A 16,460-nucleotide genomic window follows, 5' to 3' on the forward strand; every position below is an offset into this window, starting at 1 on the left:
CCGCCGCTATTCTCAATTTTACCACTTCGTCCCCAGTTTAGAGATAGGTCCTCCAAACCCCCCTAGTTTAATTGCCTTCACTCCCGCCAGTTAGCCCCAACTCTTAAAATCCCTCGGATCTGCCGAGTTTTCTCTCGTTTTTAACTTACACGTCATCCACAGCAGAAATAAAGTTACATGGCAGGGGGCCTCAGTGCACGCCAGGGCATGTCAGAATTTACAAGTACATCTTAGGCTCAAGCCCCAAAAAGCCCACACTCCGCCCCTTTTTAAAATGTTCTGCGGAAGATACATCCATATCTCAGCAGCTTTTAAAATCCATTTGGCGCACGCAAGCCCGACTTCTTCGCGCATCCCCTAATTAATGCACGAGTCAGCCTTTTAAAATTCATTTCTTAGGGAATAATACATTTAAATAATACAAATAATAAAATTATTCAAATTTGTTGAAACAAAAAGGTGTAGAAAGACTGCGAGATTTGGAGACTGGGCACCTAAATGGCAGGTGAATGTAATGTGGTCACGTTCAAAGTGATGCACAATGCTGAGATCCATACTACGAGCTGCTAAGAGTCACTGTGGACAATATCTTGAAATCATCTGCTAAGTGTGCAGTGGTGATCAATAAAACAAATACAATGTTTGGAAGTATTCACAAAGGAATGGAGAATAAAACAGGTAATATGATAATGCCTCTATTTCAATCCATGGTGCAACGAAGTACTGTGTACAGTTCTGCTCGCCCCATCTCAAAAAAAAAAAAGAAAAAGACACAGCAGAATTAGAAAAGGTACAGAGAAAAGCAACAAAAGTGATAAAGGGGAAGGAAAAGCATCCTCATGAAGAAAGTTAAGCAGGATAGGTCTCTAAGCTTGGAAAAGAAATGTCAGGGGGCATATGATGAAGGTATTTAAAATCATGAGTAGAGTGGAACAAGTAAATAGGGAATGGTTGTTTACTCTTTGAAATGCTACCAAGACTAGGGGAAACAGCAGAGCTGCTTACCTTTAACAGGTGTTTTCACAGGACAACAGAATGTCAATTCTCACACATGGGCCAAATCATCATATAGAACCTCGCAAGAAAATGTGATTGCAACGTTTCTAGAAACTTTGAGCATTTGCAGCATATCACACTGCCATAGGCCATGCAAGGGCCCCTTCAGTCAATTTAATATAAACTTTGAAAAAACAACTCCAAGAGAAGGTGAGCAGGTTTCATTAGGACTGACATCCTGTTGTCCTCAGAGAACACCTGTCACAGGTAAGCAACTCTGCTTTCGCTGGGGACAAGCAGGATAGCAGTCTTCACACAAGGAAAATCCCTAGCTAAAGGCTGCCCTGAAAGAAAAAGACACTGTTGGTAGTTTTGTTTATCGTGGCAGCCTGGAATCAAAATAATAGATCCTAAAGGGAGATAAGAGTTGGGTTCTACACCTCAAAGAGAATCTTCAGGATCAAACCTATTGATGCATCAAGAGACTCTGTCCAAGCAATAGTGTGAAGTGACTATGTGGAGAGAACTCCACATCACAGCCTTGCAGATCTCCTCCATGGAGGCTGATCTTAGGTGGGCTACTGATGCTGCCATGGCTTTGACACCATGAGCCTTAACATCAATCACCAGATTCAGGCCTTCCCAGGTATTTTAGTTATTTAAGCTATTTTATATACCGTCGTTCCAAATACAGATCACAACGGTTTACAACATAGCATGACATATACAATGACTTCATGTAATCACATAACATGCATACTATACATCGGCATGAACAATGACTTAATGAAATCAAGTGAGAAAGATTTACGGGGATGTTCTAGTGTTTTAACTAAATGTACTGGTATAAGAGATATTTTTCAGATTTTTATTTTGGCATCATTGGGGTGTGGTGGGCTATTTAGTTCTATTGTTAGTTTATTAATATCTTTGACCTTATTGGTGCTTGTTCTGAGTACAGTTAGTTTTAAATTGCGCTTATTGGAGTTTGCTCTGATTTCAGGTAAGTTTTAAGGTAGGTTATAGGCATTTTTAAATACCCATGTTTTTAGTTCACTTTTGAATTTCTTTCTTCCTGAAGCTAGTCATAGTGTCTTGGGTAGTGAGTTTCATAGTATTGGGCCAGCTATGGAGAACACATGGTCTCTTATTTTTGACAGGTGAGTATTCAGTAATGCTGGTACAGCTAATAATCCTTTATTTTGAGATCTTAGTGATCTCTGTGATTTGTATGGTTGAAGTCCAATGGCTGCCAGACCTGGGTTATTAGAGTGGATGGTTGCATGTATTAGTGTTAATACTTTGTAGTGAATTCGGGATTGTACAGGTAGCCAATGTAGAGCTATCAGTGAGTGTGTGATGTGATCGAATTTTCTTGATACTATTAAGAGCCTTGCTGCGGCATTTTGTTGAAGTTGTAGCTTTTTTAGTAGACAGCTACTCCTAATAAAAGAGAGTTTCAGTAGTCTATGTTAAGAGAAGATGAGGGTTTACAGGACCATGCAGAAGTCTTCATGAATCAGTAATGGTTTCAGTTTATGTAGTAAGTGCAGTTTCGCATAGCCTGTTTTAATTAATTTATGTGTTTTTCCATTGCTAGGCTTTTATCTATCTGCATTTCTAAGTCCCACACTTGGTCAGAGGGTGTAATTTTAAAGTTATCCAAGTCTAGTGGCTGGTGTGTAAATATGGGTGGATTTCTTCTTAGCAATATAATTTCAATTTTTTTTTTTGTGTTTAGGGTTAGTTTGAGTTGGGATAGTTCATATTGTATTGCCTTCATTTGTGTCGAGGAGTGTCAGTGCTATATTTTCGGCAGATTTGGAGCATGGTATGTGGAACTAGATGTCATCGGCATATAGGTAGAAGGCGATTCCTAGATCAAACAGTAATTTGCATAGAGGAAGCATGAAGATGTTGAATAGGGGGACACCTGCGTTGATCTGGAAGGTGTCAGGCATATGGTTGCCCAGATTGACTTGGAAAGTCCTTTCTGATAGGAAGGAGGTGAATTGCTTAAAAACATTTCCACCAATCCAGATTTTATTCAGCTGATGGCATAGTATGGTAAACAGTGTTGAAGGCTGCTGTTAAAATCATCCATTGTACCTGAAGACTGGAGGGAGGCTAATGTAATCCCAATATTTAAAATATTTAAAAAGAACTCCAGGGTTGATCTGGGAAACTACAGACCAGTTAGCCTGACTTCAGTGCCAGGAAAAATAGTGGAAAGTGTTCTAAATATGAAAATCACAGAACATATAGAAAGACATGGTTTAATGGAACAAAGTCAGCATGGCTTTACCCAAGGCAAGTCTTGCCTCACAAATCTGCTTCACTTTTTTGAACGAGTTAATAAACATGTAGATAAAGATGAGCCAACAGATGTAGTGTATTTGGATTTTCAGAAGGCGTTCGACAAAGTCCCTCATTAGAGGCTTCTTAGGAAAAGTAAAAAGTCATGGGATAGGTGGCAATGTCCTTTCGTGGATTACAAACTGGTTAAAAGACAGGAAACAGAGAGTAGGATTAAATGATCAATTTTCTCAGTGGAAAAGGGTAAACGTGAAGTGCCTCAGGGATCTGTACTTGGATCGTTGCTTTTCAATAATTTTATAAATGATCTGGAAAGGAATACAGCAAGTGAGATTATCAATTTTGCAGATGATACAAAATTATTCAGAGTAGTTAAATCACAAGTGGATTGTGATAAATTGCAGGAGGATCTTGCGAGACTGAAAGATTGGGCATCCAAATGGCAGATGAAATTTAATGTGGACAAGTGCAAGGTGTTGCATATAGGGAAAAATAACCCTTGCTGTAGTTACACGATGTTAGGTTCCATATTAGAAGCTACCACCCAGGAAAAGATCTAGGCATCATAGTGGATAACACATTGAAATCGGCTCAGTGTGCTGCAGCAGTCAAAAAAAGCAAACAGAATATTAGGAGTTATTAGAAAGGGAATGGTGAATAAAACAGAAAATGTCCAACCCCCTCCATACACATAGAAAATAGTGAGACCGCACCTTGAATACTGTGTACAGTTCTGGTTGCCGCATCTCAAAAAAGATATAATTGTGATGGAGAAGGTACAGAGAAGGGCAACCAAAATGATAAAGGGGATGGAACAGCTCCCTATGAGGAAAGGCTGAAGAGGTTAGGGCTGTTCAGCTTGGAGAAGAGATGGCTGAGGGGGGATATGATAGAGGTCTGTAAAATCATGAAAGGTCTAGAATAGGTAGATGTAAATTGGTTATTTACACTTTCGGATAATAGAAGGACTAGGGGGCACTCCATGAAGTTAGCATGTGGCACATTTAAAACTAATTGGAGAAAGTTCTTTTTCACTCAATGCACAATTAAGCTCTGGAATTTGTTGCCAGAGGATTGGTTAGTGCTGTTAGGGTTAAAAAAAGGTTTGGATAAATTCGTAGAGGAGAAATCCATTAACTGCTATTAATCAAGTCGTCTTAGAGAATAGCCACTGCTTTTGCTGGTAGCGGTAGCATGGGATCTACTTAGGGTTCGGGTAATTGCCAGGTACTTGTAGCCTGGATTGGCCACTGTTGGAAACAGGATGCTGGGCTTGATGGACCCTTGCTCTGACCGAGTATGGAAATTTCTTATGTTATGTTCAATGTATTTTTACATAATTAAAATACATTGCATATAAAATTCTTAAATAAATAAATAAATAGGAGAGGGTTGGAAGGAAAGGGAAGGGCAAAGGTGAGTAAGGAATGCCGGAGGGAGAAGGCAAGAGATGGTTGATTTGGGGAAGGCAAAGTGGGGGAGTGGAAGCAAGAGGAAGAGAGAAAAGGGATAAGAGAGGAGTGCAAAGGGGGAAGGGGGAGAGAGTATGGTGTGCACTCCCACAGCACCCTACCACTACGCACACACAGAAGCATGAAGAGAGGGAAAGAAACTCCAGAGTGCGAGCTGGAAAGAGCGCTCCCAGCCAGGCACACACCTACCACACCCCCACCCCTTCTGCACCAATAACCTCCCCCACATACATGGGTAGCAGAGAAGGAGAGGGCACACATCTCCCCTGTGCCCCCTACTCAAGAACTCCTATCCCCACCGGGTCATCACCTGCCCAACCCCCTCCATACACACAGAAGTAAGAAGAGAGGAAAAGAAGGCCCCCACAGCCTTACACATCCCACCTACATCACTACCTCCTCACACAGGAGGAGGGCTACAAAGTGGAGAATGCACGGGAGAGAAGGCGAGAGAGAAAGAAGCAGGAGAGAAGGGGAGGGGAGGAGAACAAAGCGGAGCTCACACCTTTGCACCCGAAACAAACCACCACCTCCCCTACTCCCACACCACACACATGGGGAGTTTCTTCACCCACACACCCTCCCATGACTCCCCAAACCCACAGGGGTAAAGAGAGAGGGGCAAAAGTGGAGAATGGGGGAAGGGGAACAAAGTGAAGAGTGCAGAGGGGAGAAAGTGCACACACACACACAAACTCCCCTCACACATACGGAGACAGGAATAACGTGGACAGTGCAAGGGAGAAAAAGTTACCTTAACCTATATACATGCCCTCCACACATACCCCCACCGGCGGCAAGTGAAGTGAGCATGGGTGCAAGCCCAAGTACTTGCTTACTGCGGCGGTTACTACCCCTAAACATTTCAGCTGGATACTTCACTTTTATGCAGCTCCAGCACTGCCCTCTACATCAATTGGCGGGGGGTGGAAGGAAATTAGAACCAAAAAGTTACCAATAAGGGCCCTGACCTCAGCAGTCAGAGTAACAGATTATGAAAGCTTGTTGGGCAGACTGGATGGGCCATTTGATCTTCCTCTGCTGCCATTTCTGTTTCTATACTTTAGAAGCATTTCTTGTGTGTCGTGATAGCTTATTCTGCTCTCTTTAGAATGAAAAGAGATCTTACTGTTCAATAGGGGAATGGGGGATGTGCTCCTTATCACAGCATTGCCTTTAACTCATCGTTGTTATGTATTTATGCTCATCTTGCAGTCGTTGGTTTAATTATTAAGTTTTAATCTGTAGTTCCTGCTAACCCAAGAATTTGTGTGTTATGCCTGCTACCATGTGTTAATTTCACGTGTTTTATGTAAAGCCTGTTGCTGCGTTAAGTTTTATTGTAAACCGAGGTGATGTTCCAAACGAGCCTCGGTATATAAAAACCCTTAAATAAATACATACATACATTACTAAAAATGCACTACTTTGATATGTGTCAAATCATTGTATTTGTACTCTACATGATTGAAAATATTTTGAAAAAATGCTTTTAAAAATATCTAGGAATAAAATAAAAATGAGAAGCTAAACAATTGAGTTTTCAACTCAAAAAGTGCAAAACAACCCTAAACCTCTTATTTTGTAACCTGTATTTTATTTGCTTGATGCTATGTTGTTTAATCGTTAAACTTCCTAAATTTGTTAATGCCAGCATTATGATTATTTCATTTTTTAAATTGTATTCATTTATCTCTTAATTTGTAGCATGCTTTGGGATTTTTTGATTGTTAAGCATATAATAAATGTTCTGGTAACCTGATAAACAGCAGAAGTCTGGAGAGATGACAGAAAAAAAAAAACGGAGAGGTAGCTGGTTCGGCATTTAAAGAGATCCCATGTCAGATATGTTCAAAGCTTTTGCTGGAAAGTGCTACCTGTTCAGATCACATGACCCATATGAGTTTCTTGCAGAACAAATAGTAAGATTGCTACTGTATGATTATCCAGGTCTACTTAAATAAACTGAAGCACAAAAAGAATAAATGATGAGTACACGATCTCACATGCAGAGAGCGACACAAATGAGGCTATGCATCAGTACCTAAAGGAATTCGACTCTGAATTTTGTACTAAGGTTGAGTGTCAAGTAAAAGTAGGCAAGCCGGAACATTTGACTGACAAGCTGCGTCTGAGCTGAGCTAAGCAGTCTGATTTGGCTCTAAGAACCAAGCACAAGTTGAGACAAAATTAATTAGCAAGGAAAAACAGCAGGCAATCCTCACCAAAATTAAAATGAAGCCTGTTCCAAGTATTTTATGTTTCTGGTGTGATTTATCCTCCCTCCTCTGCTTATCCCTTCTTCTCTTGATCTTCTCTGTTGAATTGTTGGGAGGGTAAGGTGTTATGTTTGTAGTATTGTATGATGATATTTTATTGTAATTTGCTTTGCCGTGCTAGTGACCAGGCAGGTTATAAAATCTAAATAAACTTTCAGTATGCTCTTTTCATCCTTTCATTTCTTTAGCTTCCTTGTTGGCCCAAATTCTCTATCCTCTATCTTTGTACCTCTCTATCTGCTGCATCTGTCCATATGTCTCCCTCTGTCCAGCCTCTTATCCTTCATCCCCCCTACTTTCTTCTTTCTTATTGCCAGTCATCCCATATACTTCTGTCTCCCCTCTCTACCTATGCTGTTTCTCTTTCCTTCTACCCTCACCCATTCTCCTCCTTTCCCTGCTACCAAAGCTCAGATAGCAGTCACAGCTCATTCTTTCAGTCTAGCTGGTGCAAGCCATCCCATCAGGTTGCATGAACAGATGCTCCTCCTCACATTACTGAGGAGCAGAGATCATGGATTCTGACAGGCTGCAACGACTCCTCCCTCCTCTTGACTGGGAAGTGGATGCCATGCAGAGGATGAACTTGCTTTTGGCTCATTGTCGGCAAAGAAGCAGAGGTGAGCTCAGCTACAGCTAGGAGCCGGACACAAGTTTCCTAATGTTCTCCGAAGTCTAACATCAAACACAGCAGTCATGGATACCACCAAACCTACCACCATCAGAAATATCATCAGTTTAATGGCCTGGAGCACCACGATCACAATCAGACTGTGACATTAACAATTTTTAACTGTGTCGCATGCCCAGTCCTAACTTAGGATAGATGTCTCCTGCATATCCTGTAACTTGGAAGTGAGACCATACCTCTTCAGGTGGAAAAATCCATAGTCATGCTCAGAAAGAAACATCATTGTCCTGACACATGTGAGCAGAGAAGCATAGCTGCTCTCACTGTTGGACAGAGTCTCCATGATGGAGTCAGAGATGGATGGCAGAAGGTCCTTGTTTGGCAAAGAATTGGACAGCTGCTCCAATTCAGAAAGAGAGCCCTCTGAGGAGTTAGGCAAAATCAAGGCAATATCCTAAAAAGAGAAAAAGGGAAGCTGTTACGTATTATTGCTTTTCAATAATAAGAAACAGTCAATGAGATTTTCTATTTTTCTACATGTGAAGTATTCCAGAAATTAGCACAGCTAAGTAGATCAAGTAAATCAGATCAATTTAACTTCTTGGCAACAATAAGCTAAATACCCAGAAGCAGCCAATAAATAGCAATAAACTCACATTAAGCTTCAACATACAGAACCTATCTACTGTGAAAAAGTGGCCTCAGGCAACATAACCAGGCAGCATGCACGTAATGCTGCAACAGGAGAGTGCAAAGCTCTGAATGCTATAAATCTGGCAAGATGTGAATTTCACAAAAACAGGTTGAAGCAGCAACTGTACTAATGTCTTATGTACTGCTAGAGAAAAGACATCAGCCTCTTCCAGGAGGACAGAATGAGCATTCCAAAGCTGCACACTTCCTTTCACTACACAGCATAGACTGATCTGCACAGGAGCTGCTGGAACGAACCAGGGAGGAGGGAGGGAATGCAAGCTGTTTTACCACTGATTTTTTTTATTTTTACCGCCTTCTTTCTGTTGCTGTCACACACTAACAGATTTGTACAACACATTTCATCCAACATGCCTTACAATTTAATACTTCAAAAAATATGCATACAGCCACCCAAGGGTGTCTATCATTTTTGGTATGTGATCGGTATGTCAGGGAAGGAGGAGAGCAGGAAATACATTTTCCTTTTCACCCAAAATTAGATGAACTCTTTACATGTGAATTTTAGGAATGGTCATTTTGCCCTTTTCTCTTTGCCATCTGGTGTCTTCCAGCAATCTTTACTGACCTACATTTTTAACATCCTTCTGAGGCCACTAGATAGTTAATTAGGAAGTCATGGATCATTTTCATATCATTCTTACCTGCCAATTTCCATTCCTGTAATAACACAGATCAGTTCAGACACGTGGGTTTTGCATCCCTACCAGCAGATGGAGGCAGAGAATAAAAACTTTTCAGGCACTGCTACATAACCGAGAGGGCCACCTGCAGTTCCCTCGGCTATTGAACCCTGTACCCAAGCCAAGATGTTCAAATTAACAAACCCCAATAAACTTTGGATGAGCAGAGACTCAAAGTTGCAGCCCCTTAAAACAAGGAATACACTAACCTATGTACACTCTTAGTAAATCTGCATATGTTTACATACTGACTCAGCAACATCTAGAAGCGAGGAAGTCTTTTGAAAAGAAAGGGATGGGTCTCTGGATTGATCTGTGGTATTACAGGAACGAAAATTAGCAGGTAAGAACAAATTTTCCTTTCCTGTGCATACTCCAGATCAGTCCAGACAAGTGGGATGTACCCAAGCCGCTCTATACTAGGTGGGAACTCGAAAGACCCACACGCAACACACTTTCCCCAAAAGCCACCTCGTCTGCCCTCGCACATCCAAAGCGATAATGTTTGGTAAAAGAGTGAAGAGAAGACAATGTCGCTGCATGAGGAATCTCTTGCGGAGAAATCAGTTGACACTTCACCCAGGAGGTTGCCTGTGCCCTAGTGGAATGCATCCACAATCTTTCTGGCACTGACTGACTGACCCTTACAGATGTAAGCTGTATTTATCACCTCCCTCACCCATCTTGCAATAGTGCCCTTGGTAGCCTTATTTCCCTGCTTTGCTCCACAGAACAGGACAAAAAGATGATCTGATTTCCAAAAGACATTTGTCACCTTAAGATATCGCAAAAGAATTTGCCACGCATCCAATAAGTGAAGCTCCCTCACCATCGGAGCATCTGGTGACAAATTCGGAAAAGCTGGTAGCTCGACCATCTGGTTAAGATGAAAAGAGGAAACCACCTTAGGCAAAAAGGAAGGAACTGAATGTAACGACACACACCATCCACCGAAAATCATAGAAAAGAATCCCTACACGTCAGCGCTTGCGGCTCGGAAATCCTCCTAGCTGAGCAGCCAGCCACCAAGAAAACAGACATCAAGGTTAGATCCTTCAAAGAAGCCCTTCTAATCGGTTCAAAAGAAGGAATACACAGAACTCGAAGAACCAGATTAAGGTTCCAGGCCATACATACCTTCCGGACCCAGAGGTCGCAAATGTTTTGCCCTCTTCAGAAAATGCAACCACAATCCGGATGAGATGCCAACAGTCTTCCTTGCACCTTACCTTGAAGACATCCTAAGGGCTGCTACTTGAACCCGGAGGGAATTATAGACCAATCCCTTAGCAAAAGCCACTTTGTAAAAAAGGCTAAAATCTGTAGAACATCCACCTTTAAAGGTTGCAAACTTGTTCTGCAAACATCATGACTTGAACACTCTCCAAACCCAGATATAGGCCAGCAACATGGCGGCCTCTTCACCTGAAGCAAAGCTGAAATCACAGGTTTCAAGTATCCCTTCAAGCAGAGCCATCGCCTTTCAAAAGCCAAGCTGCTAGACAGAAGCGATTTGCACAGACTGGAAAATATGGGTCCCTACCGCAACAATCCTGGCACAAATGGACCTAGCAAACGGGACCTTCTACCACGAGATAAATCAGGTCCACAAACCACGGCCGATGCAGACACTTGGGTGCCACCAGAATCACCCTGCTCGGGTAAAGCTCGACGCGATGCAAACCCGACCTATGAGAGGCCACGGGAAAACATGTATAGCAAACAGTTCTGTCGGCCACTGCGACTGAAAAAACCGAACAGTCCTTCAATTTTCCTAGAATCACCATGAGGTCCAACTCCGGTCTGCTCCATCTGGCCTGAATAAGGAAAAAGGCCTCTGCCAACTCCCACTCCCCCAGATCCAGATGCTGCCTGCTGAGATAGTCTGCTTGCACGTTATCCACTCCAGCCATGCGCAACGAGCCAGTCCCGCTAGAGGGCTCTCCACTCAAACAAACAGATCCTGCACTTCCTGCCACCACCAGGTGGCTCTTCTTTCGCCCCTTCCCCTTGACGACTGATGTAAGCCACTGTCGTCACATTGCCAAGAACACTCGTACCAACCTTTCTTGAATGAGAGGGAGAAAGGCGAGAAAGGCTTTGTGAACTGCTCTGGTCTTCAAACGACACATTGACCAGAGTGCCTCTTCTGGTGACCTGTCCCTGGGCAGATTTCCTTTGACAAACCACCCCCAATCTTTGAGGCTGGCATCCATGGTTACCACCACCCAGTTGGGTACCTCCAGGTCCATCCCTCTCTCCAGATTGGTCCAAGACAGCCACCAAGAAAGACTGGACCTGGCTTCCCGCTGAAGCAGTAAAAGAAGATGAAATTCATCCGAAAGCGGATTCCAACGAGATAAAGGAGTTCTTTGGAGGGGTCACATGTGAGAAAAGGGCCATGGAACTAATTCCAGTGTAGTGCCATAGAACTCAGGACCTGCAAATAGTCCCAGACTCTGGGAACTGAAAGTCACAGAAAATGGACCACCTGATCCTGCAACTTGAACACTCTCCGTGGTCAGAAAAACCTTCCCAATCCGGGTATCGAACCAAGCTCCCAGATATTCCAATGACTAGGACAGTTCCAACTGACTCTTTGCCAGATTTGTCACCCAGCCCAACGAACCCAGGGGCTGCATGATCCATCGAACTGAACAATGACGCTCCATTTCTGACTTCGCTCTGATGAGCCAATCATCCAGGTACGGGTGCACCAGGATTTCTTCCCTCCTTTGTGAATGTTCGTGGGGCTTGTTGCCAAACCAAAGGGAAGGGCCCGAAATTGGAAATGCTCCCCTAGGACCATGAACCTCAGAACATCTGGTGATCAGCCCTTATGAGAAGGTTGGAGATAGGCCTCCAATCAAATCCAATGACAACAAGAAACTCCCATTTGTGAACTGCTGCTATTACCATCTACAATGTTTCCATCTGAAAACTTAGCAGCACCCTGAGTGCTGCACTGACCTTCTGAAGATCGAGAATGGGCCAAAAGGTTCCCCTCCCTTCTTGGGAACCATGAAATATGCAGAATAACCTTCCCTGGCCCCACTCCTGAGAGGGAACTGGGACAATTGCATGCAGGTCCTACAACCGTTGCAAGATATCCAGAGGCCCCGCCTCCTGCTTGGACCAGGAGATGCAACGGGAGACCACAAAGGCATCCTGAGTGGACAAAACAATTCCTAAGGCGTAGCCATCTCTTACCACCTCCAGAACCCATTGGTCTTATGTGATCCTGGTCCTTGCCTCGAAAAGGGGGACAAGTCTCCCACCGATAGCCTCTGGAGAGGAGGGAACCAGCTTGCCTTCACTGGCCAATCTTACTTCCACCAACCCCCTGGGTGACAACCATCCTGGGGAGGCCTGTGTTTCACTCAAAAGGATTGCTGCCCTGCCCAAGACCCTGCTTCTGCACCTAGGCAAGGAACTCCGGCTTGATTGAAATCTTCTCGCATCTCGAAAACAAGTGTGTGGCGGAAAGATCTTCCTGGCAATCTTCTGATCCTTGGGTATTTATTTCCTTCAACTCAAACTGCTTTATCAGTTTGCTCCAGATCCTCTCCAAACAGCAACTTCCCTTTAAATGAGAGGTTACACAGCTGGGGCTTTAGACCACACACCTGCTAACCAATTCTGCAAACCAAAGAAGCCTCCGCACTTCAACAGCGGGGGGGAGACCATATTCCTGGCGGAAGTCCAAACCATGTCTTATAGGGCATCAGCCATATTTATTTATTTATTTATTTAAGGATTTATATACCGGAGGTTCCTGTATAATATACATATCACCCCGGTTTACAATGAACAGTAACTATCGCTTCAAGTTAGCGGTTTACAATGAACATGGTTAATCCAAATAACAGGAAAATATATATAATAATGTTAACAATTAAGAAGTAATAATAAATAGATAAAATAACAATTAATAAATAAATAAATAAAAAAAAAAATAAAAAATAAATAACTAACAGTAAACATCCATGAAACATGTTATATATATATATATATATATATATATAAATAAACATCCATATAAGGCCACCCCCGCTTCTAAGCGGTCAGCCTGAATGGCCTCGCTCGTCTCCCCCGACAGCTTCTCATGCACCCAGAGGGGTGTGAGGGATCCAGGACCCCTGGCTTTCATCTCCCGTGAAAGACAAAGGTTGAGCCAAAACAGGGATCACCAACCTACTGCTTGCCCTGCTCTACCCAAGGGATGGCCCATGAAGGAACTTAACACCTCAGGGAGCCTTTCTGCTAGGAATCTTTTTTCTTCCCTTTATTTTATTTTTTTTTTTAACTCTTGGAACTCCAAACTGCAGGTTTGTACCTCTACCATCTACTGGAGACAGAGAAATACTGAGGGACTTCAGGTGGCACTCTCGGTTATGTAGCAATGTCTGAAAAGTTTTTATTCTCTGCCTCCATCTGCTAGTAGGGATGCAAAACCCACTTGTCTGGAATGATCTGGGGTATCCACAGAACCAGCTTTCCTCTCTTCTCTTTTTCTCTGTGGAAGTTTCTCTCATCCTCCCAGTGCCTTCAACCCATAATTCTGGGGTATCATTGATGTCTTCCTTTCCTTCTCAATGTATATCCAAAACACTGTTAGTGTGTCATTTCTTTCTCTATAACATCGTTAAAATCTAACATAGTAATGATGACAGAAAAGGACCAAATGATCCACCTGGTCTGCCCAGTAAGCCTATGCCAGTATCTGCTACACCAGGCTACTCCCATGCTTATCAGTTTACCAGATCATAAAAGTCAGGACCCTCGGATGCTGTTTGACTCCAATTTCCCTTAATCGTTGCCATGAAAGCAGAGAGCAATGTTGGAGTTGCATCAAAATATCAGGCTTAGTGATTAAGGGGAGAAAGCTCCGCATTAGCTAGTTACCCCCATGTTTATTTGTTCCCCAAACCATAAAAGTCAGGGCCCTCATTGGTTGCTGGATGAATCCAATTCCCCTTTTCTCACTGCCACTGAAGCAGAAAGCAATGATGGAGTTGCATTAACAGTATCAAGGCTTAATTGTTAAGGGCAGCAAATGCCACACCAGCAAATTACCACCAGTTACCCCCATGCACTCATTTCCAACCTCTAGCCTTTGGAGATCCACAGTGTTTATCCCATGCCCTTTTGAATTCCTTAACTGGTTTCATCTTCACCACCTCTTCCAGAAGGGCATTCCAGGCATTCACCACTCTCTCCATGAAGAAATATTTCCTGACATTGGTTCTGAGTCATTCTCCCTGAAGTTTCATTTCATGACCCCTACTAGTCCTATTGATTTCTTTCCAACGGAAAAGGTTTGACGATTGTGCATCATTAAAACCTTTCAGGTCCGTATCATATCTCCCCTATACCTCCTCTCTTCCAGGGTATACATATTCAGATCCTTTAGCCTCTCCTCAGAAGTCTTCTAAATGCTGACCCCTCACCATTTTGGTTGCTTTTCTTTGGACCACCTCCATCCTGCCTTTATCACTTCTGAGATACAGGCACCAGTACTGACCACAGTACTCCAGGTGAGGTCTCGCCAAGGACCTGTACAAGGGCATTATCACCTCTTTTTTCTTAATGGTAAGTCCTTTCCCTATATAGCCCAGCATTCTTCTGGCTTTAGCTATCGCCTTGTCACATTGCTTTGACATCTTCAGATCATCAGACACAATCTGATCTCTCTCCCTTTCTGAGCATGCTAACTAAACGCACATCCACTCTCTTATCTCCCACTTAGACTACTGCAACTTGCTCTTTGCAGACCTCCCATTAAATCATCTTTCTCCACTGCAATCTATTCAGAACTCAGCTGCACAACTTATCTTCCTTCACCATCGGTATGACCATGTAACGCCTCTTCTCAAATCATTACATTGGCTCCCCATTTGCTTCCACATACAGTACAAGCTCTTATTTGCCTACAAATGAATTCAGTCTGCAGCTCCTCATTACTGAGCTTCTCTCTCTCCTTGCACCCTTCCACATGAATTCTGTTTGTAAGGCAAGTTGCTATTGTCTGTGCCCTTCTCCTCCACTGCCAATTCCCCACTCTGTGATTTCCACCAAGCTATGCCACATGTATGGAATACATTTCCTGAGTTGGTTCATCATGCTTGTGTTCTGGCCATATTCAAGTCTGGTATACAAACTCACCTTTTTGAGGCTGCTTTTAAATCCTAAACACTTCTCTGCATTTCCCACAGACTCTTGTTTGTCTGGACTACACTGTATGCCCCATGTAGCAGGGACTGTCTTTTGTACGTATCCGCGCAATGCTGCATATGTTTAGTAGCATTTTAAAAATGAGAAGCAGTAATAGTGGTAGTAGTAGTGGATACAAATATTAACCTTTCCCTGCAAAATATTAATCCAGATAATTCTTAGGTGCTAGCTATTGGGTTTGTGTGCATATAGGCACGAATGAATCTTATAATGTTAAATAAGATTCCTCTACCTTTCTGAGAGGACATTCATAACCTCGGTGTTTATTGGAGGGCAATTTCAATTTGCAGTCACAATATCTCAAGAGTTGCAAGATCAGCTTTTAGGCACCTCAGGTTAAATAAGATTAAACTATTCTTTTTAAGGATTCAGAGGTGGCTATGCTAATTCATTCCTGTGTGACATCGCCTAGAGCAGTAGTTCTCAACCTTTTTCCCATCGTGACACACCTGACAGGCCACGCTCACATGTGTGACACACTGCTCATTACAATTCACGGCGGAAATAAAAAGTAAAGGTCCGGTAATTATTTTTATTGTTTAAAATGACACAAGGAATAGATACATATTCTGTCTGAACAGAAATTGCATAAATAGTAAACATCCCACACTGAAACAGTACCAATTTCCAGCACTTTAACAGTAACCACCTTACCTAAGAAAAGGCAACACTGAAAACATTACACCAGGCCTTAAGACACCAATACATCTCCTATTAGAAAAACGGACCAAGCCAGGCTGCTATAGAGCCCTACACAGAAACTACACTCCAGCAGAAAACCTCACCTAAATCACATGTGCTGACCCTCACCTAACAAAGAATAAAGAGCTCAAAACGCATAACTAGAAGCATGCAGACAAAAACTGAATTGGAAACTGCAACAAGTCAGAGTCTCTGTATGCAGTGCAACAAAGGAAAAAAAGAAACATCACCCATCCTTATAAAACAAATCAAGAAATATAAAATCAGTAGCAGTAAAACCATACTAACAAAAAGAACAGATTATTTTGAAACAGCTGATGAGTGGAATATCCAATTAAAAACTCATTAAAAATTTCTAGATACCAATAAAATATTTCAAAATAGCAGACACAAAGACCCAGTAATGAAAAATAAGGATACAAAATCTTTTTTG

The 16,460-nt window shown here is 42.5% G+C and overlaps 1 protein-coding gene across 4 annotated transcripts in view; it reads right to left on the reverse strand.

Annotated features, from left to right (window-relative positions):
• VIRMA (vir like m6A methyltransferase associated) overlaps nt 1-16,460 on the reverse strand; it is a 254,816-nt gene that overhangs the window by 65,284 nt on the left and 173,072 nt on the right. For all 4 annotated transcript variants that reach the window (XM_029591711.1, XM_029591710.1, XM_029591709.1 and 1 more), the window contains exon 16: nt 7,931-8,148. In XM_029591711.1, the coding sequence (XP_029447571.1) occupies nt 7,931-8,148 (218 nt within the window). The remainder of the gene's footprint in view (nt 1-7,930; nt 8,149-16,460) is intronic.

The sequence above is a fragment of the Rhinatrema bivittatum genome, chromosome 2, assembly GCF_901001135.1.
Source record: "Rhinatrema bivittatum chromosome 2, aRhiBiv1.1, whole genome shotgun sequence".
NCBI lineage: Eukaryota > Metazoa > Chordata > Amphibia > Gymnophiona > Rhinatrematidae > Rhinatrema > Rhinatrema bivittatum.